The 24,187-nt window shown below is 38.7% G+C and overlaps 1 protein-coding gene across 14 annotated transcripts in view; it reads left to right on the forward strand.

The window, feature by feature from the left end:
• rbfox3a (RNA binding fox-1 homolog 3a) overlaps window positions 1–24,187 on the forward strand; it is a 436,944-nt gene that overhangs the window by 241,219 nt on the left and 171,538 nt on the right. For 13 of the 14 annotated variants that reach the window (XR_015091657.1, XR_015091658.1, XM_086064234.1 and 10 more), the window contains one exon: window positions 2,939–3,060. Coding sequence is in view for 12 of the 14 variants with exons in the window: in XM_086064234.1 (XP_085920360.1) it covers window positions 2,939–3,060 (122 nt within the window). In the remaining 2 variants the exon portion in view is untranslated. Of the gene's footprint in view, window positions 1–2,938; window positions 3,061–8,431; window positions 9,193–24,187 lie in introns of those variants that run through there. The other variant, XM_086064239.1, reaches the window with a different exon arrangement.

Raw genomic sequence — 24,187 nt, forward strand, 5'->3', positions numbered from 1 at the left:
AATAGCCTTTCTACTCATTATGGTTAACACACTGACTACGTTTACATGCAGGCAATATTCGGGTTATGGTCAGAATTCCTGTTTCTGGAACAATCGGAATAACACGTTTACATGCGCAAGTTGACAGAGTAATAACCCTGTCAACATGGCGTTTGGAATAACCCGATGTAAGGGGTTGAAAGACGGACATCATCATGGCAGAAATAGACATCATTTCCACTTCTAACTTTAAACGGTCAATAAAATACATTATATTCATGTCACTTTATACGCTAAATAAAGTAGTCGGTTTCCTACTCGCTCCAGAAGTGCGGTTCTTGTCACGCCAGAAGCACGGACTTACTTCGTTTGAAAAAAAGTTTTTAGAAACCCGAATAAGAGTATTTTCGGGTTATTGTGCGTGTTTACATGGCCTTTCAAAACCCAAATATTGCCAATATTCGGGTTTTAAAAGGGTTATTGCCTGCATGTAAACGTAGTAATTGATTATAGCATGAAACACAAGGAAAATATACGGTACAAAAAAAATAAGGCAGTGACATTACCAAGGTTTTCCCTCCAAATTTCAAGTGCTGGCTATTTTATGACAACAATCTTCCGGTTTCTTCAAAATGTCAGGTTTGGGTTACAACATTCTTGCCTTACCTTACAAAGAAAAAACACACACACTTGAAATCACTTGAAAATGTGTTTTGGTCCAATAAAACCAACGTTGAACATTGTGGCCATAATTCTACACTTTAAATGGTGGCAGGTGCTTTCTGACTCCCATTTCAAATGTGTTGGAATGCAAACACATCCACCACAAGTTGTAGCAGGGTGTGCATACTTGTGCAACCACATCTCAGTTGTTTATTTTTAATTCTCTTCTTGAATTTTTTTTGATATTGAGTTGTACAGGTATGCACATTTATGGTGGAAAACGTTTTTTATGAATGTGTTGACGTTTCATATCCACTGTATCTGCTGTTGACGTGAAACATTTACGTGATTAAATGTCATCAATAAACAATTTCTTAAGCAAACAAAACATTTATTTGACATTGTAGGAACAAAATATATTAAATGTGGCATCAGGTGAATGTGATTTGTGATGGATGTCAATGAAGACGACTTGAAAACGATGGTGGTTTATGAAGGAGGGAAAGTGTTTCATCAATTTTATTGTTAACTCCAACCTTTCAGTTGCATTACTGATGGATGTTCCTAATCCATAAAATTATTTTGACATCACCACAAAGCTTTGTTGTCGGCGAGAAAAATGACTGAAGTCGGAATTGATGCTCTCAATGGCATCTTGATGTGGTGCATGTTCTTTCTTACAATCTCTTTGTACCACTTGCGATATATATATATATAGGCGTAGAGAGAGGGGGAAGGGAGAGAGGGAGAGAGAGAGGGGGTGGGAAAGACAGAGAGTGGGAGGGGAAGAAGGGGGGAAAGAGGGCGGGGGAAGAGAGAGAGGGAGAGGGCAAGAGTTATTAAGTTATAGAGAGAGAGGGAGAGAGAGAGAGAGAGAGAGGGAGAGAGCGAGAAAGAGAGTGAGTGATGATATTTATTGGTACCACTAGCTTGTTAGTGTCATATTAATCAACACTGCAAGTTTATCTTTATTATAGGTGAACTATCAAGAGAATACGCAAACCCCACATTGAATGACCCAAACCGAGACTCAAATCTGGAACCTTTTGTTGAGGCTGACAAGATAACCACGTACCCTAAGGACAGGTTGTTGCCAGATAGGCCTTCAACAGAGGTTGTGGGTAACAATGATATCAAGTTTGATTGATTTCGTGATGATGCATAGGAATGCAAACAGAAAATCTCATTTGTGTCATAATCCGTTATATGGGGTCAACCAGCACTAGCAGTTTTTACCCGATAAAGCCTGAACCATGAAATATATCAAAGGAAATTATGATTCTTTGTAAATTATTAGTATTTATTTGTCCTTTTGAACAAACGTGACTTTTGATTTGTGTCATATTTGATACATCCGGTCATAATACTTTAAATTTGTAGTATTATAACTGTCAAAAATATAATTAAACTTTTTATTTTATTTCCAAAAATCAGAAAGAACATTTCCCATTATTGATAAGTTTAGGTGTTTCTCCTTTCTCAATTGGAGCGATCTTGCAAGATCGCTGGAAAAGCCATCAGCTCGGTGATACTGCCCTCTAATGGATCATCCGTGCAATGTATGTGTCTGAACATATACATCGGGGTTTTAATGGGGGGAACCTATTATACTCATGGAGTAGAGGACTCAAAATGTCTTGTATTTAATATGATACGTTTGGCGTTATAGGATGACATACTGTATGCATAAAACAATTCCCAGGTATCTGCATGTCTGTGACACATTTTGCAGAACCCCTTTTTTTATTTTGCTCTCTTATAAAAGTAACTGACTTTTATCCCAGTTGCTGAGCCAATGGCAAGTAAAGATTTCATTGTCATGCCTAAGGGATTCAAGAGACAAGCAATACTCTTCTACAGTCCAGAGTGTGTGTGTGTGAGTGTGTGTGTGTCTATTTTCACTAATAGAGTCAGTACTTCATCACAAAGTCCCTGAATTGTATTGACACATGTCAATTGAAGTGTTGTTGACACATCACCAAACATAGTTAACCTTTGCTGGCCATACTTTGGATCTTAGCACAGCCTAGTTGTCAAGCCACAGCCGAGAAACCTGGTCTGGCTGTAAAATTCGTATTATTGTTACATACCAATGGAATGGAAGTTCAGAACAATCTTCTCAGAGTCACATTTTGAGAAATAGGCAGAAATACAAATTGACGCTGTTTAATTTCACCCTTGATGGGCGGTCAGGCACTCAAGAGACCCAACTGCATGTGCATACAAATTATTAAAATGTCACTTTTCCAGAAGTCACCTTTTAAACAAATGTGATTTATTTTTGTTGTTGTTGCAGAAACTAAGCCAGGAAGCGGTCTGTGCAAACCGGGAACCATCACTCTTTTTGGGAACGTGGTGTACAGTGGGCTCTTCAACGAACACTTCTGGCATTTTGGGGCTCCCCTTGTCACCAGACTGGTTGGTTATCATCTTCTTCTCCTTATCAACTCGTATCGACTTGCATCAACTCATGTCTGTCAACTGCTGGCTTTATTCGCCAGACGCAGCGCTGCACCCATTTATGCTGTCTTGGATGACAACATGGTGGAAATTGTATTTATGAGCAGATTGAAAAGTTTGAAAAGTTGCTTTTATTTTTTTACATGGCCTTTGTCGTGTTCCCAACAAACACTCGTTAAATACTGTGGCTAGGCCTTCAAGTCTGTTGTTGTTCATCTTAGAATAATGGATGATGTCCTTTCAGCGGGCACTAATGCAATATTAGTAGTGTTTCAATTAAATTTGAATTAGACTGTAATCTCTTCTGTGTAACTTGCTGATTGCAAGGCTGTGTTTTATTGAACTGCTGATAAATGTTAGAGTTGATTGATATTGATGTTGTCTCCCCATACTGGGATACAGCAGAGGATATATGTTGGCTTGTTTGTGTGACATACTGCAGCAGCGTTTGAAGATCTCTTCTTCTTTCCTCTGATAGTCATCTGACGGAGGTTTGAGGGAAGAGACGTGATTTCTTTGTAGTTTTTAAAGTATTATCCGGTAGGCTTTACCTACCTTATTGTTTGGGGATGACTTTGAAATGCTGCAAGGAGACATTTTCCACACTCATTTTTGCATGTCTAAAAGGAACCATCTGATTTCATAAACATAATGAATATTTACATTGGTCATATTTTATTTACACTGCAGTATACGACACAGCAATTTCCCATCCCTAACAACGTTGCTGATGTAGTGTGTCTTGCAGCTGGATCTTCAAAGTTAACAGCAAAATTCTGAGCGTCTTATTTTGTTTTCATAGCGCCCAGCGCGTTGCAGAGATTTGGGGTGTATTACGCCAAAGCATAGAGCAAGGTCATAATCTGCTTGCATCAGCTCTTTAATGGTAATTTTGCTTCAAGACTGCTGTTATTGCTGATGATGATAATCATCATTACCATTATGAGCAGTTGGATATTTGCTGCTTGGCTGTTTACACCATGAAGAAAATCACTGGGGCATAATGCAGAATGATAGCTGTGTTATGTAATCAACTAATATAGAACATTAAAATATTATTACATTATATTTGGGCCAAAGGTTGTTTCGCACAATGCAAGTTTAACAATGGAAGATGAAAAGTCGAGCGCTTTAAAAGGACTTGTTCTGGATCGAAAAATTTAAGCTTTTGTTGAATACTAAAGAACCGGGATTAAGTGTTGTTCTTTTGAAGAGACGTTTCCGTTAAGTGCTTATATATCACCTACACTCCCGAGTGGTAACACAAATCCAATCAGGATTTACCGATCCAAACTGACAGATGGGGGAAACATGGCTAAAAAGAGTTAGAGAAGAACACTGGAAAAATCAATACATCAGGTTTTACAAATAAACTCAAAGTTGGTCTGTTTTCAAATAAATTGTTGATGGCAGTTTAAGTCATGAATACAGTCAAATTAGGGTGACCAAACATCCCCTTTTGTCCCGTCCGCACGTCCACGGGGGTTTTAAAAATTCATGAAAATGTCTGGTTTTCATTGTTTTTCCTGGGATCAATTGACATAGGTTGAATTTGACTGACACTTTGTGTGGCAAATGGGAGGCGGAGTGCACACTGTTACCGGCGTATGTGACCTATGCCATGACTTAGACATGGATAGCAGGATATAACACGGAAAATAAGGTAACATTTTAGCTCACCGGTAGCCACTCTGCGCTCCCGAACCGGAGATATGGTTGCCACACGTGTTCGATCTCTGAGATGGGTTTTGGGTGTAGTATCTCAAGGCTGGGCTGAGTGTCGTATTTATTTATTAATTAATTTATTTGTTTGTTAAATAAAACTACAAAAGTAAGCAAAATTGTTGGTTGGTCTTCCATGAAAAACACAAAAACTGAAAAGAATAAAATAACTGACAACTGGGTGACTCAAATTTGCCAAAACGTCTATTGGCAAGACACAAATGTCCTTTAGTCAGTTTATTTACAACTAAAGATTTTTGGCAAATCTCATCAGTTTGTCATGTTGACAAACACCAAAAATGACACACAGTAAGAAAATATGTGAAACTGCCCTTTTTTTTATTTTGACTGCCATCGTCTCAAATTCCAAAATTGCTCATGATCAAAGGTGCAGGTCAGCAGCGTAGAAAATAAGCTGCAGTAATTTGTAAAACGGCAAAATGAAGATGAGCCATCAAGAGAGCATTACACTGAGCAGGCAGAGGGCTGACTCAATACGCTTACTGCAGCACATCAGGGCCACACCGCATCAGCCTTTGGATCAAGTCATTGTCTGTATGGATGATGCTGATGTCAGTACCTTTTTCATTGGCAGCGATGTAATGGAGAATTGTATGACTGTGTTTATATGTAATGTTTATATACCAAAAACATCCTTCTCAACTCACTTAAATAATCACATAAATCAGCAGTGTAGCACTTATCTTTATTATTTGAACATAGAACGTTAGACAATGACCAATGTCCTGGCAGGCAATTTCGTTTAAAATCAAAAGCTAATGGAATAGGTATGGTTCGTTATACAAGTATGAACTTATTGTTGCTGATGTTCAAAATAAAGTTTGACTACGTAAAAGCACAAATACCATGCTTAGCTTTGTGATGAGTTGTCTCTATGACTTCTGATGGATATAAATCAGAATTAAATGTATGTGAGTCAATTTGCTTCACTGCACCTCTTCTTTAGTGCTACAAAATTTGCATATGACAGCATTCTTGAGTTTATGTACAGAGGCACACAATCTCCTGCCAAGTTGTTGTTGTTGTTTTTTTTTACAAGTCATATTGTTGGCAGAAAAAAATGGTGTACAAAACCTCCAGGCCCAATGCAACCTGTATGCAACCTAAAAGAAGCTCCAATGCATTCTCATTAACACCAATGTATATGCAAATTTAGCAATTGGTGATGTATCCATGTACCACACAGCCAGCCTCTACCTCTATTTTTAGAGTTTAAAGGCATTTGTCATCTTAAAGGTTCTCTCTTTTTTTCTCATTTGAGAGCTATCTAGCCTAACCAAGAAGCCAAGAAGAGACGGCTAAAAAGTGTTCCCTAAATGGCGAGAACCAGCCCACTTTTACACATGCACAAACAGGCGAGGCATACCCTGTAAGCCTGTGTATATGGGGTGGTATAATTTGTGAATAAAAACATATAATGGGCCCTTTTTTTGTACCCAGCGCAAGTCAAACTCACACAAGGGCCATTTCTTCCATACCGTACTGAAGCCTGATTGCCCCCCTCCCCTGTCCCTCTGCGGCCCGCACTCACCAAACCGTGCCCGGGCCCATTTGCCTCTGAAATATACGTCATCATGTTGATTCACGTAAGAAGAAGACGTCATAATAGGGGGACTGCACTTTGTCATCAGACCAACGTGAGCCTTTTGCTGCCATTTCTTTGCTAGGGACACTCTGGTTGTTGTATGGTCAACAGTTCAGGTCGCTCACTATATACGTCGCACATACGTACGTGACGTCATGGTTACGTTACGTTCATGTGCGGCCAACCGTACTATTCTCTGGCCCACCTCTCTCAATCGTGATAAACTGGGGATCTGTACCGTACTCAGGCGCGGATCGATTGTGCTCAAACTACCGGACTTTAGCAATGGCCCTAGTGTGAGTGCGCCCTAACTGTGTGTATGGGTGGATTTCTTTCTTTTGCTAATTTTGCTTGACTAGTACAGATGGAATAATACATTTTGCCCAGTTGTGCGGTGTTGTGAGATGGAACACTTGTCCTGTTTATAAATGAAGTACGATGATATCCACCACACATCTACGGAGTGCCAAATCTATCTTCCTGTGCATCGATCAAATCCACCAAAATCGCGTTACACCACCTGCACCACTACTTAGACCTGCTTGCGAGTCTAAAATCCTGTCTACTTATTGTCAACAAACTGCGAGATCTGGTGAGGGCGGGGCAGCTGCGTCAACTGGAATGAATGTAGTCTCAGCCACGGTATATTAGACCTGCACCGGCAGAAAAATGAAGGCACACCCGTTTTTAAGCGGAGCGCACGGGCGCCTCAATACAAAAATAGGGCCCAAATGGGTCTCTTTTAAGAATGGAGTTTGATGGCTCTTTTTATCAATGCTTATTTAGTTTTTTAGTGCTTTGGTATTGCAATGACATGGATGGTGTTTTTTGTTGTTGGCTGATATGTATATTATACAATTTATTCCACTAAACTAGGGCGACTAAACGTCTTCTATTGACTGGACATACCCACTTCTTTCAAAAATGTCTGGTCCATTTGTATGCGTATGTGACCGACGCCAAATGTCATCTTGACACGAGTGGAGGGAGTTAGGGCAGCTACAAGCAAATGTTTTATGATACATGAGTGCTAGAGAAAACTGCTTGCTATGAAATTGGATAGAATATGAATATAATATATAATGCAATACAAGCATAATTCAAGCAATATGATATCCTGTTTATTTGTCCGTATTTCATCGCCGTTAGTGAAGTCGCCAGACCAAGAAGTGAGATACCTTTCTGGTTGAACATACAGCAGTCATTTTGTCCCTGAGCTTTCAAATAAAGCACTGAGCTTGCCGGTGGGCTCACTTGTAGTCCCCTGGGCTACCAAACCATAGAGTGTGGGTTTGAACCCTGATGTTGCCGGCAATATACTGTAGCTTGAGAAGTACCTCTTGGGGCAAAACGTTTGGACAATATGTCATTATTTATTCCTTTCTCAAGCAAAAAAGGAAAGTTATGTTTTTTGTTTTATTAATTTATGCTCATACAGAAGAAGCATATGTTAAAATGGTTATAATGGACGGCATCTTTGAGGAAACGTTTAAGTATTTCGAGGTCAAACCAAGTGTCATCAAAATATGGTCACCGTACACTAAACGGGCTAGCTTTTGCCAGTGTTTACAGTTTACATTTATAGGCAGTGAAATAGTTAATGTGGCAGCTTATCTCAGTGGTTGTATTGACTGTAACAGTGATGTGGGGGTTGGTGGTTGGTGTTTGAGGGCCAAAGTTGCTGAGCCAGGCTAGTATTCAATCCTCATCCACCCTCCCTCTCTGCTGCCTGCCTGTCTCACAGAGCTTTATTGCAAACAAAAACATCACGTGAAACTATGCTTGATGAGTATTGGAAGATGTCCATACGAAAATATAAATACAAAGATTTGTTTCATTTAATTAAAAATAAAATAAAAACTTAGTCGTTGTCTTTCACCATTTTAGGCTTGTTCATCAATTTCCAACAAGTCCTGTCCAACCATGTTGGCTCTGTCCTCCCCCTCCCTTCCCTTCATGTTCACGTTCTCCCCTCTGCATCTTTCCGCTCTCCACCTCGTCCCCTCTGCACTTGTTCTTCCCTGTTGCAAGATTCCGTGCTACCGCTCAGTGTGGTTAACTCCGGCTTTTCCGACCCCCCTTGTATCTCCTGCCTTCTTCACCTGGGAGCACTACAAGAAGAAAGTCTCACACGTGCCTCCCTCGTAAAACACTGCTGCCAAACTGAAGCTGCTCTGGACGATAATAGGAAGCAGAGGGAGGAGGCAGGTAAAAAGAAAAAAGTAGAGAGGTTGGAAAGTTGTGAAGAGGAGATAGAAGAGAGGCAAAGCGGGGATACAGTAGCAACGCCTTAGAGCACTTTCCCCCTTTTTGCCTCTCTCCGTATGGTTTTTTCTCCTTCCGTCCCCCTTTGGCAAAGAAGAGGCTGTGTTTTTAGTGGAGAGGAGGCAGCTTGAGGTTTTCTGCAGCAACTCTGAGAGGCGAGAACAGTCAGCGGGAACGAGAGACCGACTGTCTTCAGGGGCAGCGGGACACATAAAAGGGACTTTATAACTTGGCTACATATCCACAAACACAGGGGCAATTAACTGGTTGTCAGCAGACGGCGCTGCCAAAAATTACATTCCGGAGAGAGGCGAAAAACGTGAAAGGACTGAGGAAGTAAGACTAACACTGCAAGACAGGATAGACAAAGTTTGACCAAGAGAGAGGAAAAGGGGGAGAAAAAAAAAAGAAGACCTCTGGCCTCGCTGCTTTCTTTGCAAGTCTTGAATCCTTTGGTGTTCCATCCTCTCTCAGCTGAGATGATGATGTATTTCTGGGTGAGTACTGAGGCCTTGTGGGTCACACTCATGAAATGCAACACTGTGTGCACCACTCGCTTTGATTTGACTCTAATCACAGCTCTTTGTGCCTGCTTGATCAAAAGTTGTGTGTGCTTATTGATCTTTCCTGCTCTCTCATTAAGAACATGCACATTCAAAGGAGGTTGCATCTGATAGTCTACCATTTTTATTGACAACTACACCCTTATCGTATGTTTGTTGTCATATCAAGACCAGTACTGTCATTTATATTGTGGTCTTAGATTTGTATGTCGGTTTGAGTATTTTATAAACTGAATGGTAGATATGTCATATTCTAAAGGAGCATGTTATTCTCCTCAGTTCTTGAAAATTCTACTGTACATCCGTCTTTACCTTTGCACAAACTTCATCTCTTACACTGAGTGAAATTGGTCCTGCTTGTGGAATAAGTCACATGTAAAGCCAAAGAAATATCTTTTTTATTTTACTAAGCTGAGGTCTTTGTCGTTAAAGACAGATTTCCACAACACAACAGATCTTCATTTTAAAGCTATAGCATAAGTAGTGGTCTTTGTACTCCTTTTTCAAATAGTAAAACAAAACACCAAGACGAAAACATTCAAGCTAAAATGTTCTTGTACAGTAGATCTGCTGACTCTGTATTGCACAGCAAATAACTGCAGACAATCACTGACTAAAAAGTGGAGATAAATCTCGCAGCTGCTTGTTATTTGCATGGATGGGTGCATTCTGATGATGTTGCATGTTGTTACAGAGCCTTTAATACTCCTAAAGTCTCAAAAATTTGAGAGAAATTACCTCTTTGGGCAAATATAATTACTGAAATATGTTTTAGGTTGTGCTGTTAGATCATTTGAACATGTAAATATATCAGTTGCATTATAATTATATGAATGGGCGTGGTAAAGAGGAAAAACCTATTGGCAATAGCAATTTTTAGAGCCCATGACTGGCAGGGGCTATAGAAAATAGCTTTATTGAGTCAATGATTTTTTTTTTCATGGGTTCCAAAACCCTTCCAGCACTCCAGATCATATGTTTCACACTAAGAACACACTCATGTATTTAATTCATTTATTAACTAATTAATTTATTTAGGTTCTTAACACTTTGGGAGATTGAATAGTGTGAATTTGTTACTTTATGTTTAGTACACTGTATTTTCAATGCAGCATGTCTGCCATGTTTGTAGAGTGAGTTACGGGATATTGGGGAGTGCTGGAAAATGGTTTATAATAAGTTATTTATTAATATTCTATTTCTGAACAAATTAATTGCAAATCCCATTCCATTAAGTTCATTACAATTTGCAAGTAACATTACTGGTCAATTTTGTTGTGCGACCTTAATATTTATTCCAAACAGACTGAACATGTTTTTTATATTTTTTATTGGTTAGCAACCAGTGTTGCTATTAAATTGAGGAGTAATGTAAAAGATTAGTGTATTCACTACATTGAAAAATAAGAGAACCTTTTTATTAGCTATTATGTAATAAACAGCAGCACCACGGAGGGCTTTTTAAATGGTTTTGACATTCAGGTTACCAAGTAATTACGAACTGCTGTGAGTGTAAGGGGCACTTATGTCCTGCAGTGCAGCAAGCATAATATGACATGTTCACTCAGGACTACTTAATTGCCTTGTGCTCACATGTAAAGACTCTTAAACCATAATAAATATTTAAAAATATATAAAATATGAATAAAATATTGACACAAAATATATATATCTACTGTAAAAAACACTTTGGAAGATGATGAAATGAATGTTGATATTTGCACCAAATTATCTTTCTGTCTTTCTGACTCCTTCTGCATGGAAAGCATATAAAATTGCCAACAAAAGGGTTTCCAAAAAATTTACATTATCGAGTATTGTTGAACCTCTGGAATCAAATGACCCCAAGGATTGTTGCACCAAATGTAATAATTTCCTGAAAATGTAATACAATTTGCACTTAACTTGATAAAAACAAATGTGTAATAAAACCCAACAATTGAATCCTTTCACCAATAATGTAATAAACTCTGCATTATTATATGATATCAATAGTATCAATTTTAATCAAGTGGGTGGAGCTTACTTTGATTAACTCTCTGCAGAGTTGGTTTCACACTAGATAAATCAGCTCTGTCAAATAACTCATGATAATAACAATAACACTGACCTCCATTTAATTTTCACAGAGTTAGAAATACACTTTGTTTGGGGGTTGAAATAAATTGAAACATTTAACACAAAAATTTTAACACCCCAATTTTTACTTTAATTGTATATAACAATCTTAGATTCTCAAAACACACAATGTAGAACTTTGGACTGAAAATAATCATATGCCAAGTTTTAAGAAAAGAAGACACCTGAAAATGTAATAAATCCCAAATAATGCCATAAGATATTATTACATCATCAGTAAAAAATTGTTTACATAACAGTCAGGTTTGCATTATTGTTGAAATTACTAGATTATTTTTGATCGAGTTAAATGCAAATTGCTTTACATTTTCAGACGGTTTTACATTTTCAGGAAAGTAATATATTATAGGGTTCTAGAAGGATAAAGAGCTCAAAATTTTACCAAAACATTCAGGAATACCCCTAATGTCACAAAATAGTGTTTTTTTTGGTGCCAATATTCAATTGGCAGCATACCTCTTGAAACCTCAGTTTAGCAAGCATTATTTCAAAAGAATGACAACCCCCAACAAAAAAAATACTCATATTTTAAGCCTCTTTACAATGTTGTTATTGCTTTGATGATTTTCATTTGCTGTCATTGTTTCCAAATCTCAAGTGTTCTGAAACAGCTTGTGTTCAACCTTAGCAGTTCCGTTTTCCTGATGCTTTCCTGCCAACAAAAGCAAATGATGTCCCACCAATTTGAACATACAGTGCATACATGACTCAGTTATCTTCAAATGTAAAGCAATGTTGGGGTAAAACTACATATTCACAAATCAATAATATGACCTCAGTCTGCAAGTATTCACCAAGTAGCTTCTAAAGAAAGAAGCACACTGTCAGATGTCTTTTGTCTCTCCTTTTATAAAACCTCAAAAGCTTAGCGCATAAAGAGATATGCACATTCCTCATTCAGTTTGCTCCAGGCAGGTTTAAGCGTTATTCTATTAGCAGGGTTATTAAATATCATGTGGATTAGCAGATGCACACTGTGTGAACACGGGTGTGAGTTGGAGCGGTAGATGTCATGGGATTCGAGTGTCGACATGATATTAGAGGATTTAGCTGGAATTGCGTTGAGAAGTTTTTATTGACGTGCACTGAAAAACACCTGTACCGACCGAGCATGTGAAGAAGGCCGATGTAGCGAATGCCTTCTGCATGTGTTTCCGAGGCTATCTGGATATAGGGAGACCTTGCAAGTCAAGTGTTTGCGTTTCCAGTCGTTTGACTGCTGAAGCAAACCTCGAGGCTTTGGCTTATTGATCTAATGCTAGCTTTGCATTGTGATTCAGTGAAGTCCTTAGCTATTGGTTGCTTTTTTTGCTTTGAGTCTTAGCCCTTAAACACAACTCCCGAATGAAGAAAGATACCATTTATTTAAAAAAATTATGAACTACAAGTTCTAAATGCGCAAAACCGCCCTCCTGCTTGCTGCTATGCCGCATTTAACAAAGTGATGATAAAAGAACATCTGTTTTGCAGCAAATTGTGTTAATTTTCCAAGCCAGCACATCTGTGGCTACCTTTATAATTTATTTAAGATGGTATTATTTAAGAAGACAGGAGGAGAGGTAAAAACAAAAAGGTCAGTCGAGTAAACATTTGAAATAGTTTGAGTTAAAAATAATTGCGAGATGTTCATGATCATGTCGTAGCTAATTGCACATGCAGCTTGATTCATGTGTTCTGTGAAATAAAGCATATATATATATATCACTTAAGAATTGTACAGGCAGCAAAAACTTAATAAATATAGAGTTACATTTATGATACTGTAGTTAATAAATCTGATGTTGTGTTTTTACAAAATCGTTATTAACCTTTATATATATATATATATATATATATATATATATATATATATATATATATATATATATATATCCTCCGTCCTGAAAATCTGCTTTTCAATGTCCAAGAAAACCATACATGTTCACTTATCGCTATTCTTTAATTGCTATGTGCCAAGGTTATTAACTTATTATAGTAAACGTAATAATAACAATAATAATAAAATAAAATAAAGAAATTAAAATGCTTTAAAAAAAATATGAAACAAACTGAAACTTCATTTTACATATTTATTTTTGGTATAATTGTTTGGCCATACAGAAGAAGGAAGGTCGGACAGTCATTTGGGAATTGTTTTTTTTTTCCCGATTTCAAATACTGCATATTTATTTAAAAAAAAAGTTAATACTAAAACTAATAATAACTGAACAACAAGGAAGCATTAAAAAAACACCCCAAAAACTAATAACTAACAAACTTAATTTAAAAATAAATAAATAAATAATGATAAAATAAAATAACTGCAATGAAAATCCCAAACTATTATAACCCTGCTATATACCACTAACTGGCAATATTTCTGCAAGATTTCCTTTCTTCAGTCACATAAATATTACAATAAACCAAAGATTTCTTTCAAAATACGAAATGCTCATTGAAAATTTATTATTATCGTCGTCAAATCGCAACATCATGTATCCCTCTTCTGGTTTGTGTTGCTTTCAGTTTTCCTTTATCTTTGTCCTCCTTTTTTTCGCTATGTTTCCTCCACTCTATCTCCCTTGGCCCGGTGTGCCGTACTGCAGTTAATGATGGGGAGTCTGGTGCTGGTGGCTGTCTGCAGATATGAAGCATGCAGGGCCCTTTGATACTGAAGCAGCAAGCAAGTGCAGTTGACATTAGCAATTCCTCTTCATCACTACTCCTTATTGACTCTCTCCCCCTCCCGCTCCCTTGCTCACATACACAAACTACAAATAAACACAGTCATATGTATACAGTAGGTATACAGTAGGAAAATGCAAATGCACAGAAGTGGGTGAGCCAGGTTAGTGTAAATATATACAAATGATTACACTTATTCTACTTACACAAACAGTTCACTACAAAGCAAAATCTAAATGCACTCGAGTGAGCTGAGTTTGCTGTGATCCCTTTGGTACATCTCTGACAACGGTAACAGATGAAAGTACTTCCATCCATCCTTTCAGAGACTCCCAAAAGGAACAAAGACCTCTAGTCCGAAGGATGTAAGGGCGATAATAGGGGCCGGAAGAAAAGAAACACAGCAAGTAGCCGGAACTAATGAACAGGTACATCAAGAGTGGATGTGGAGACAGGAAACAGAAAAAGCAAAGACGAAAAAAAAAGATTACGTGAGGAAGGGAGCTTCTTGAGGGCAGGTCGGGATCCTGGTGCTTACCAGGGACACGGAAAGGGAAAAAGGGAGAAGGTGATGACCGGGATGTTTTCCTTCCCCTCGTTTGTACCCATGGGGTCATTAGTGTTAATAATTCATGCTGGACATGGAGGAATGGACACTGCTCAAGAGGAGGGAGAGGAAAAATAAAAGAGCAACAACGATGAGTATAGAAGAAAACTGCAGATGCTTCTCCCCTCCCTTCTGCTCGTCTCAGTGTACCTATGAGCTGATAAATAATTGAGTGTGCTGAGCAGGGGACTGCATGGATTAGAGGAGCAGAGGGAACGGGAGGCCTGTTGGAGCCCTAGACAGTGAAATGAGTGCCTGCTCTTGAATAGAGATTACCTCCTTTCAACTCTTTTTCTCCTTGTACCATTCTTGACCCCCTTCAGTGGTTCTACCTTCACGACAGAGGTAGGGCTTCCCAAATCTCAGGCTGTTTTCGATGAAACCCCACTCGATCCCAATTACACACACTTGACTTGAGCTTGTCTTAGAGTACGAGAGTGAGTAGCATTGAGTCCTAAAATGGAGTGTTCATATTTAGAATTTGGCTCTCTAGTGACGTCCAAACTGCAGAATGAAAAAAGTCAATAGCATTGCCGTCTGATCAGAGAGTTTACCGTCCCAGTTGTCAGGAAGAGGTTTTAGACTTCATGAAGGACTTCATTGCAAGGAGATCGCGATTCTGACACCTTAGCAGAAATGTAGAAGGAGCAGATATTAGTGTTGTAGTTTTACAGACCTCTTTTAGGGTCTCGTCTCGGAATTGAAGGCATTTTTACTTGGTCTTGTCTCGGACAAGGCAGAATCAGGATTTTTGATTAAGTCCGGTCAAGACCAGGCCAATGCTACTGTGATCAGCGAGAAATGCAAAAAGCAGGTGCTGTGCTGCCTTCACGGTGTCGCCCTGCATACATGTGTTTATTTTTTTAATCACTTAATTTAATATAAGCATTATTCCTGACATTTTCTTTCAAATTTGTTCTTGTTGCAAATGTATGGAAAAGAAAAATACTGGACATTATGTTCATTTTTTTTTCTTCTTTCTTATCAGTCTCAACCTCCAAAAGTCTTGGTCTTGCCTCGATACTTTCTCGTCCTGATAATGTCTTGGTCTCAATTGTTGTGGTCTTGACTACAACACTAGCAGATAATACAGTATTAACTTGTATGATTGCTATGATTTTGGAATAATAAAATTATTTTGTTTCACATTATTAATTGCATTTTAGGCCTTGTCCACTCATTGCAGGCTGTCTCACAAAACAAAGATATGTTTCTACTATTTGGCCTGTCATCTACATGACAGCACAGATTTAGAGCATTAAAAAGTAGTCTTTTAAAAACCTCTGACTAAAGTGAAAATCTGCGAATACGCCATTTAAGAGTCACCATGTGAATGTTTTTGCGTTCCTAAACGTCACTGCCTGCGACTAGATATGTTCTTACGTCACATATGCGACCTGTGTTTACATTCGGAAACAGTATGGATGCCCTCACAAATATTTTGCTGCTGCTACTTGTCCAGGCATTTGTTTTTACAAGGCCAGATACTGCTCCACGTACTAGAACATATAGGTGAAGGACGATGTTAGGGGTGGTTAATCTGAGGCAGGTTCTCCGTCAAAGACACAGACCGTATTGGGTCAGACCGGGACGCACTGCCAGCTTGTGGGAAAACTTTGAGACCGAAATTGTGCCCCCAGAGGATTGGCGTGAAAATGAATGCTTATGAATGTGCTTAAAATGCAATGAAGCGGTTAGGTGTAGATATTTTTTTCCCCCTAAAAACAAGGTGACGGTGTCTGAACTAGTCCTTAGTTTTGGGATTTCCATTGTCTTTTTACTGTTATTTTAACACTATAATCTGCTGGCCAGAGTTTGCATGCACACATCACACAGATGAGCTGTCCACTTATTTGTTGCTCGGGACTCAGATGAGGACATTCACAATTGGTCAAATGGAAACTCACAATCAAAGAAATTTAGTTAATTCAGTTTTGTCTTGAAATGGACCTACCTTTCAATTGGGAACCCTTGAGGTGCTTTACCAATAGTCCATTTTAATCCAACCCATGTTCCTTTCCACTTGATGCAGTTTGTTCGGTCAGGTGTGGACACAGTAATTGAAGTCAATTATGGGCCAAATAAGAGCTCATCTTCTTGATCACAGGTGTGTCACTCAAGGCTCAGGGATAGATTTGGCTTGCCACTTCATTTTTTGCGGTAAAGTAAAATGTGTCTTCTTGTTTCTTGCTGAATAGATTTCTTGAAAATTGAAAGACTAATTCACGTTAGTATACAAGCATTTCCTCTGAAATATTTGGTTGTCACTATTTATTCTGATTTTAAATTACTGTAAAATCATGTGAATAACAAACACCCGCGCATAATATAATACTCCCCCCCCAAAAAATATATAATAAAAAAAAAGTTTACTTATTTTTATCAGTATTCCATTTATTTTGTATTTCTATTTATTTATTTATATTTACAATACCTAAATACTGTCTATATATTGGGAAATGTCTAAACAATTTGAACATCTTTGTCTAGTCCCCGTATAATTTGGGATTCTTTTTTTTCATGACAATAAATTTGTTTTACTGACAGGATTTTACAGTAAGAATGTTATTGGGTACATAACTATCTGCAGAAAGAGTAGACACAAAAGGCTCTTGTGCATAATACAACGTTTACATTTAAGTATATATACCGGTACATATAAATACAATTTTTACATTTCCCGGTAAATTTGTCATGCCGTTATTTTTTGATGAAATCTGATATTTAATTTCTTTAGGAAGTAGTAAATATACTGTTGGAATACATTACAGCTACGACCAAAATACGTGGGGGGAATTGTCCTTTCACAGACATGGGGCAGGTTGATAAGACAGTTTTGTTATGCCAAACAGAGATTCAAACGCAAAGAGCAAAAATCCAAATTTTCTGCAATGTTGACCAGTTGTTATTTCCTATGGATTGGCATTATTAATCCCGGACAGAGAAGCCCTGATATACTTCTCCCCAGTCACCAGGGGGGATCCCAGTGCATCAGTTGGGAGACGTAGGTCCTTATTTGCTAAATGAGTGCATGCGCAAAAATGGGTCCAAACTTGTTTGATCATGCAAACAGATGTGGGGGCTGATTTACACATCCAAAATTGAAATGTTGCCAGGCAATTCATTTTGCAGATAGATGAATTAGCAGGCGCAATATGATTAAGCAAAAAGGCCTACCGTTAGAGGTCTTGTCTCTCCAGGGTGACCGGCTTCTCACACGATCAGTAAGGAAGCGGTAAACACTTACGTTAACCTTTTTTGACCGCTTGTATCTGTGATCTTGTTCGTTCGGTCACTGCCCACAACTTGTGACTACATTGTGGGAATGACCAGTAAAATAAAGAGCTTTAATTTTTCTGTGCAGAACATTATTTTAACTCCATACATTTGTTACATATTTTGGTTGTTGTCTAAATTGTTTTGCGAGACCATCCTTAATTGAGTGACTAAAGTTTGACTATAATGTACATGCATTACAGTACTTCTTGCAGATGGTCTTAGCATTCACTTAAAATAATTACTATTTTTAGGCTGATTTTCATTTGGTAAGGAGAGGAAAATGTAAGAATATTGCATGTTGTTTATTGGTCTTCTCTCACTTTAAGACAAGAGAGGGAAACAAATATAACAAAGTTCATTCGTAAATATTTCAACACCGTATCTATAACACGGATTGTCGGAAAGGGAACACAGTGAGGTTCCCCAGGCTGGAAGTAAGCAAATCAATAAATCTGCTTCCCCATAAGTTTTGTGCATTCAGAGCAAGTGTTTTGAGTTGCAGAACTTTTTATTTAGTTACAGTTGGCTTGTGCTTTTGGAGTTAAAGAGATTTTGCTTGAGCGCCACTTTCTTGCTTTTAAATGAGGTAGTTAATGTTTAATTGTTTGTAGAATTTAATTTAAAGATCCATGTGATTTCGATATTGGAAAGCACATATTTTCTGATCTTGATAATTAGAAAACACTGTACAGCCTAATTGAAAAATAATGATTGTTAGTCCTACATACATGTCTGCCCTACTCCATAAAATTATGAAGAACTGAGTTTGACCACAAGTGGTGCCTGTAGCAATCTTTCACCTGAGCGCATGTAATCCTGTAGTCCCGCCACATCACAAACAGCCGTTTCCACCAGGTGCTCTGCACTTTACTGCACATTATTCTATTCACTGTGCGCTGTAATCTTCACGCCGATAAGGAGATTAAATGGTGAGCAGGAGAGGGGATTTCAAGGATTTCTCCTCTGAGTACAAAGGGATATCAGCGGGAGGGAGGGATATTACCCAAGGTTTTAACACTACAGACTGTGAGCGAGGGAGCAGCAGCAAAACGGTAAGGGAGATGGAACTAAATGGAGAGTGCGCTGGAGAAAAACAGAGCAAGACAGTCAGGTGTTATCACCAAGAACCGTCATTAGAAGTGTTAACAGAGGAGCCACCGGGGAAAGGTCAGTGAGCCAACATGCTCTTATCGCATTGGCGGCAGTTTACGATCACTGCAATGACAGCGCTGAATGTTACCTATTCTACGTCTCTGACCTAGATCAGCATTTAACTGCTTGAAGTGTGAACCTGCTGTTGAAAGGATAAAACAACACGAGCAACCTTGTGGCTGCACTACACACTGAAGTAAAACAAGGACCAAAACATTTTGTGTTGCTACAGTAAAAGTACAAGGATTACATAATTTTCTTCACCATAACCTGTTACACATTCTTTCCTCCAGACTTCTTTTATTATTGTCAATTTATTGTTGTTTTTAGCCATACTCTACATTACTGAAGCTGCCAGAATAGAGACCATGTATACCAAGAACAATAACTCCAACATCATACTATATTTCTCTTTTGCAATCACTGATACCTTTCTGTGGTGGCAAAACGCTTGAGGAATTAATCATTTCCCTTACCCTTGACTCTCTAGGTCAATGTTATGACAATATGTATAGTGTATGTTGGAATCTCTGAAGAGAACCACATTCAGTTAAAATGGTTTAGTGCATCCATTCATATTCTACGAGGTGTGGCAGAAAGAATCCAGGACTGGGGTCCCAAAAGATGTATTTCAAATCCAAACTACCAATTACATTCCCGAGTCATTCCAGCCCAAATCGCCCAGTGGGTTTAACTAAGCGGATTTTGATTTTAATGAAACTTGGTGTACTTGTTGATAGTGATAGCACAACACTAAATCTCAAATGTTAGGTCAATCAGAGTAGGGGTCTGAGAGTTTAGGCTCACCAATTTTGGACGTTTTCAGAAAAAAAAAGGGGGCCTGGCCGCCTTCCATTGAACCCTCTCTGGAACTAATGAATCAATCTTCACAAAACAGGTATTGTTGGACAGGGAATTCAATAAGGAGTTCACATCTTTCCATCACTACCTGTTTTGTGAAGACTGACCCTGTAGTTCCTGAGACATAAGGGTTCAAAGGAAGGATTGCTCATTTTTGCTAAGATGTCTAAATTTGGTGGGCCTGAACTCTCCCAGACCCCTGCTCCGATTGACCTCCAATTTGAGATTTACATCACTATCAACAAGTACACCAAGTTTCATTAAAATCCAAATCTGCTTGATCAAATCCATTGGGCGATTTGTCCTGGAATGACTTGGGAATGGAATTGGTAGTTACATTAAAATCCAAATCTGCTTGGTTTGGTACCCACTGGGGGATTTGGAATGGAACGGCCCTCCCCCTTCGACGGTGTCTCCATGTAGTCTAATGCGCTTTCCCACCTTCTCTGCCACATCTTCATGTGCTCCTGGAAGGTTCTTCCAGTATCCTTCACAGATTTGTCATCATGACTATCTTCTTGTCGTCTTCAAAACACGTCTCCCTGATGGAAAAAAATAAAGCACAGCCAGGTTGGGTGAGTAAGGAGCTTACTCCAGCATGGTGATATTTGTCTTGGCCACAAGCAGCCGGACCGTCAGGGCATTGTGCGAGGGCACATTGCCATGGTAAAGCAGGCATGAGTTGTCCTGCCTATAACACTTGCCTCTTCTCAAAGACTGAACAAGGCAAACGCCAGGATCTTTTTGCAGATGTTCTCGTCAGGCATACATTGTAGGGGTAAACTCATAGTTTGGGTTTGAAATGGTTTTAGCTTTTCTGACACACCTCATATCTTATCCTATTGAGGGTAGTGCAGGGTACTGGACCTATCCTACTTATCCCAGTTACACTGAAGGATGGACGACATCATGGCCTAGTCACCAGTCACAGGACAAATGGGGAATGCTCCTAGATAAGCAATATAAACCATTAGTAATGGCTCTTCCATTTGGTGTCTAATATTTGTTATGTATGTATGCGTGTATTGTATGTATACACACTGCCTGGACAAGGCTGTACTTTAATTTGATCTGTGGTGCACTGTTGAAAATTAGCATTTGACGGTTGAAATTCCAAAATGTCAATGACACTCCCAGCCTACCAAACAACATGCACCATTTCAATTGATCTCTATGGAATATTTGATTTATACAGGCAGTCAACCAGTGTCACAGACCAAATTGTGCTGGACATTGGAGGTTCTGCAGTACACTTTTCTTGATATCTGTCTTGGAATGATCTTACAGAGAAGACAGATTTCACCCACATTAACAAAGGAGGAAACGGCAAGGGTAGAGGTCAGGTCACACTTTGTTCCAGCGTTTATTACTTCATGCATCATCACCACAGGAGCAAATGAATAATGTGAACTTCCTCCAAGGACATTTTTTTTTTTGCTGCATTTTGTGACTGTATAATTCTTAAGAGGTAACACTCCTGCGGGCTTGTATCTATTTTTTGTTCTCCTCTCCATTTGCATTTTTGGACCTGCACTTATCAAACTCATATTTACCCTGAGGGCCAGAGGAAAATAAAGATTTTTAAAAATGTGGTAAATAATTCATTAAAAAAAATTTTTTTATTTAAGATGCATACGGCTTGGGTTGAATTCTTATTCTTTCTCACTACTTCCACAACTGAAGAAGGTTTTACTTAAGTTGCCTTTTATTGTCGAAACCCCGGACACACCTATTTTTCCATTTGGCACCACAAAGCAGAAAAGACTGTGTGTTGAGGGCAATTCCCTGGTGGGAAATATGTGGAACTGTAAACATAAATGCAGTGCGAAGGAAAATTGAAGAACATAAAACAATGACTTGATGATTTAAGAAAGTCTACAGTACGCATTTGTGTCATGTCAAATATATTAGATGCAATGCCTCTATATCCCTTGAACTCATTTGGCTGGGTCATAACCATTTTATGTACTATCCTGAGGTCTTTGCCCCCATGGTAATCAGGTCAGACTTGATTGGACCCTGTAGGAGACTTCCAAATAAAATGACTCACCATTGATCTAATCATGAATGTCATGAAAATTATTTTATGTTTGACTTGGAGTGATGCTCTCCATTAAGGACAACTTTATCACCCATAGCAGTGTGACCATAGCTCACTTTCTCTGTGTTTATTTCTCTCTCTAGCTGCCTCTGTAATTAAAATCTTACACTGTTGAAAGTGGAAAATACTTGAGTAATAGTTTGAAAAATCCATACTCTTCACCGTTTGTTTACATGGACATAAATAATTTCCAGTTGTTCCCGTTTTGCAATCCTGAGTAGCCCCAGATGGTGAATCAGCGTCTGTTTGCGTGAGCAACCAAGTTTCCACCTATTTTTGCATGTGCAACCCTCTAATAAATACGCTCCAAGACTTTTCCTTAAGTGTTTTGAGCCCTGAAGGCTGATGTAGTTTTCTTTTGTTATTAGGGGCTTTCTCACGGCAAATGGCAATGACCCATTTGAGACACATTTAGGTCCAAGGGGTGCATTTTCTATTTCCACACACATTGAATAACCAGGAAAAGCTCATTAAGCACTTGTTTTGCACCCAAACACACAAGCGCATGTAAGGGGCAGCGCGGTAAATAGAATAACAGCCACAGCTGTGACTTTAATGTTAAAGGATATTGGGCAGTTTTAAAGGATTCATAGGGCAGGGAAGGAAACTGCGGCAGCGCAAGAAAAAGTTGGAAATAATACTGTTCAGCAACACACACACTGGAACACACACACCTGTCCAATACAGTAACTGCACCGTTGCTCACATAAATTACCTTTATATATATATACTGTATATATATCCACATGCCCTGTATAGTTTTTCTTTTCTAAATTCTCTTTTTCCCTTCCTCCACTCTGTAGACCACCCCTTCTCAATCATTCCAACCTCGCCGAGTGTACTAGGTCAACCGGGGAATTGCTTGTTGTTGTTGTCATCTGCAGCTCTCATATTTCTCACTTTGCTTCCAGTCTGCATCAGCTTGATGTGTGTGCACCATGTGTACTACTCTCCAAAAGTATTCAAACACAGAGGCCAATTCAGTTTTTTGTTTGTTTGTTTGATTTTTTTTTTTTTCTGTAGACAGAGATACAACAGTTCAGCTTTTTAGTTTGTTTAGGTAGATAGAATAGGAGAGGAAATTTTACTTTGAGTGACTAAGACTTACTATTTTGTTGTGAATATTTTGCTTGGAATAATGTTATCAAGCCTTAACCCACTGACATTACCAAACCAATTACCAAATCTCCACAATGTTTGGTCAGCCAAGTAAAATACATGCTCTCTGTGATTGAAGTCTCTCGATTAATTTGGTCAGTCTAAATCAGCCCACTTCTTTCCCCTTGATGAACTAATTTTTGTTTTTGCGCTTTGGTGCATCAAATTGGTTGCATCTTTCTTTTTGGCAGACACTAATGACACCTATGAAATACCATTACGCCTGCTAGAACCACATCTAACTATTGGCACAGGTAGTGTAACACAATTTTGGTGAATTGGATCAAGGCACAGGCATACAGGTTCTTCGTTCTGCAGACAAAATGCCCGTTTTTAACTGTGCCAAGCTGTGTGCATCTGCAAATATACCAAAACCCAGTCTTGCCTCTCAGCAGATTTAGACTGCACTGCTTGCTGCTGTTGTGTTTTTAATGGAGATTTGTGAGCTTGTTGCAGACGGAGCCAAGAAACTATGTCCACTGAATTTTACAGATGAGCTTATCATGAAAATATTCTTTTTTTCCTTTCTTTTTTTTAAGTGTTAGTTTGGTAACGGTTTTTGCTAATCCATAAAACTTTGTCCCAGAATAAATAAATAAAAAGGGAAACTTGACACATGTCAAACCGGGTGCGGACGGTAGATTTTGCTCTGCATGATACAATGTAGGATCCAGGGAAATAGCATAAAGCATATAATGTGGTGCTATTTTACACCACTCAATAAAGTTACAGCAAGTTGCCAAGTGTGCTACAAAACAGTTTCACACAGCAGCAACACAAGCAATTTCTTCAAACACGTGAAGACCACACATCCTGAGGGCCCAAGTGAATTTGAAAAAAAGATGAGCTGCACCAAAAGCCTGCTGCGCCACCCGCTGTCCCTGCCAGAAAGTTTGCAAACAGGCAGACCATCCAGATACATACAACACTGTTACCTTTGGGAGTCTCATGAAACAATGAAGATAATG

This window comes from Leptonotus elevatus, chromosome 20 (assembly GCF_054856555.1).
Source record: "Leptonotus elevatus isolate MCC_2025b chromosome 20, RoL_Lele_1.0, whole genome shotgun sequence".
In the NCBI taxonomy this organism is placed as follows: domain Eukaryota; kingdom Metazoa; phylum Chordata; class Actinopteri; order Syngnathiformes; family Syngnathidae; genus Leptonotus; species Leptonotus elevatus.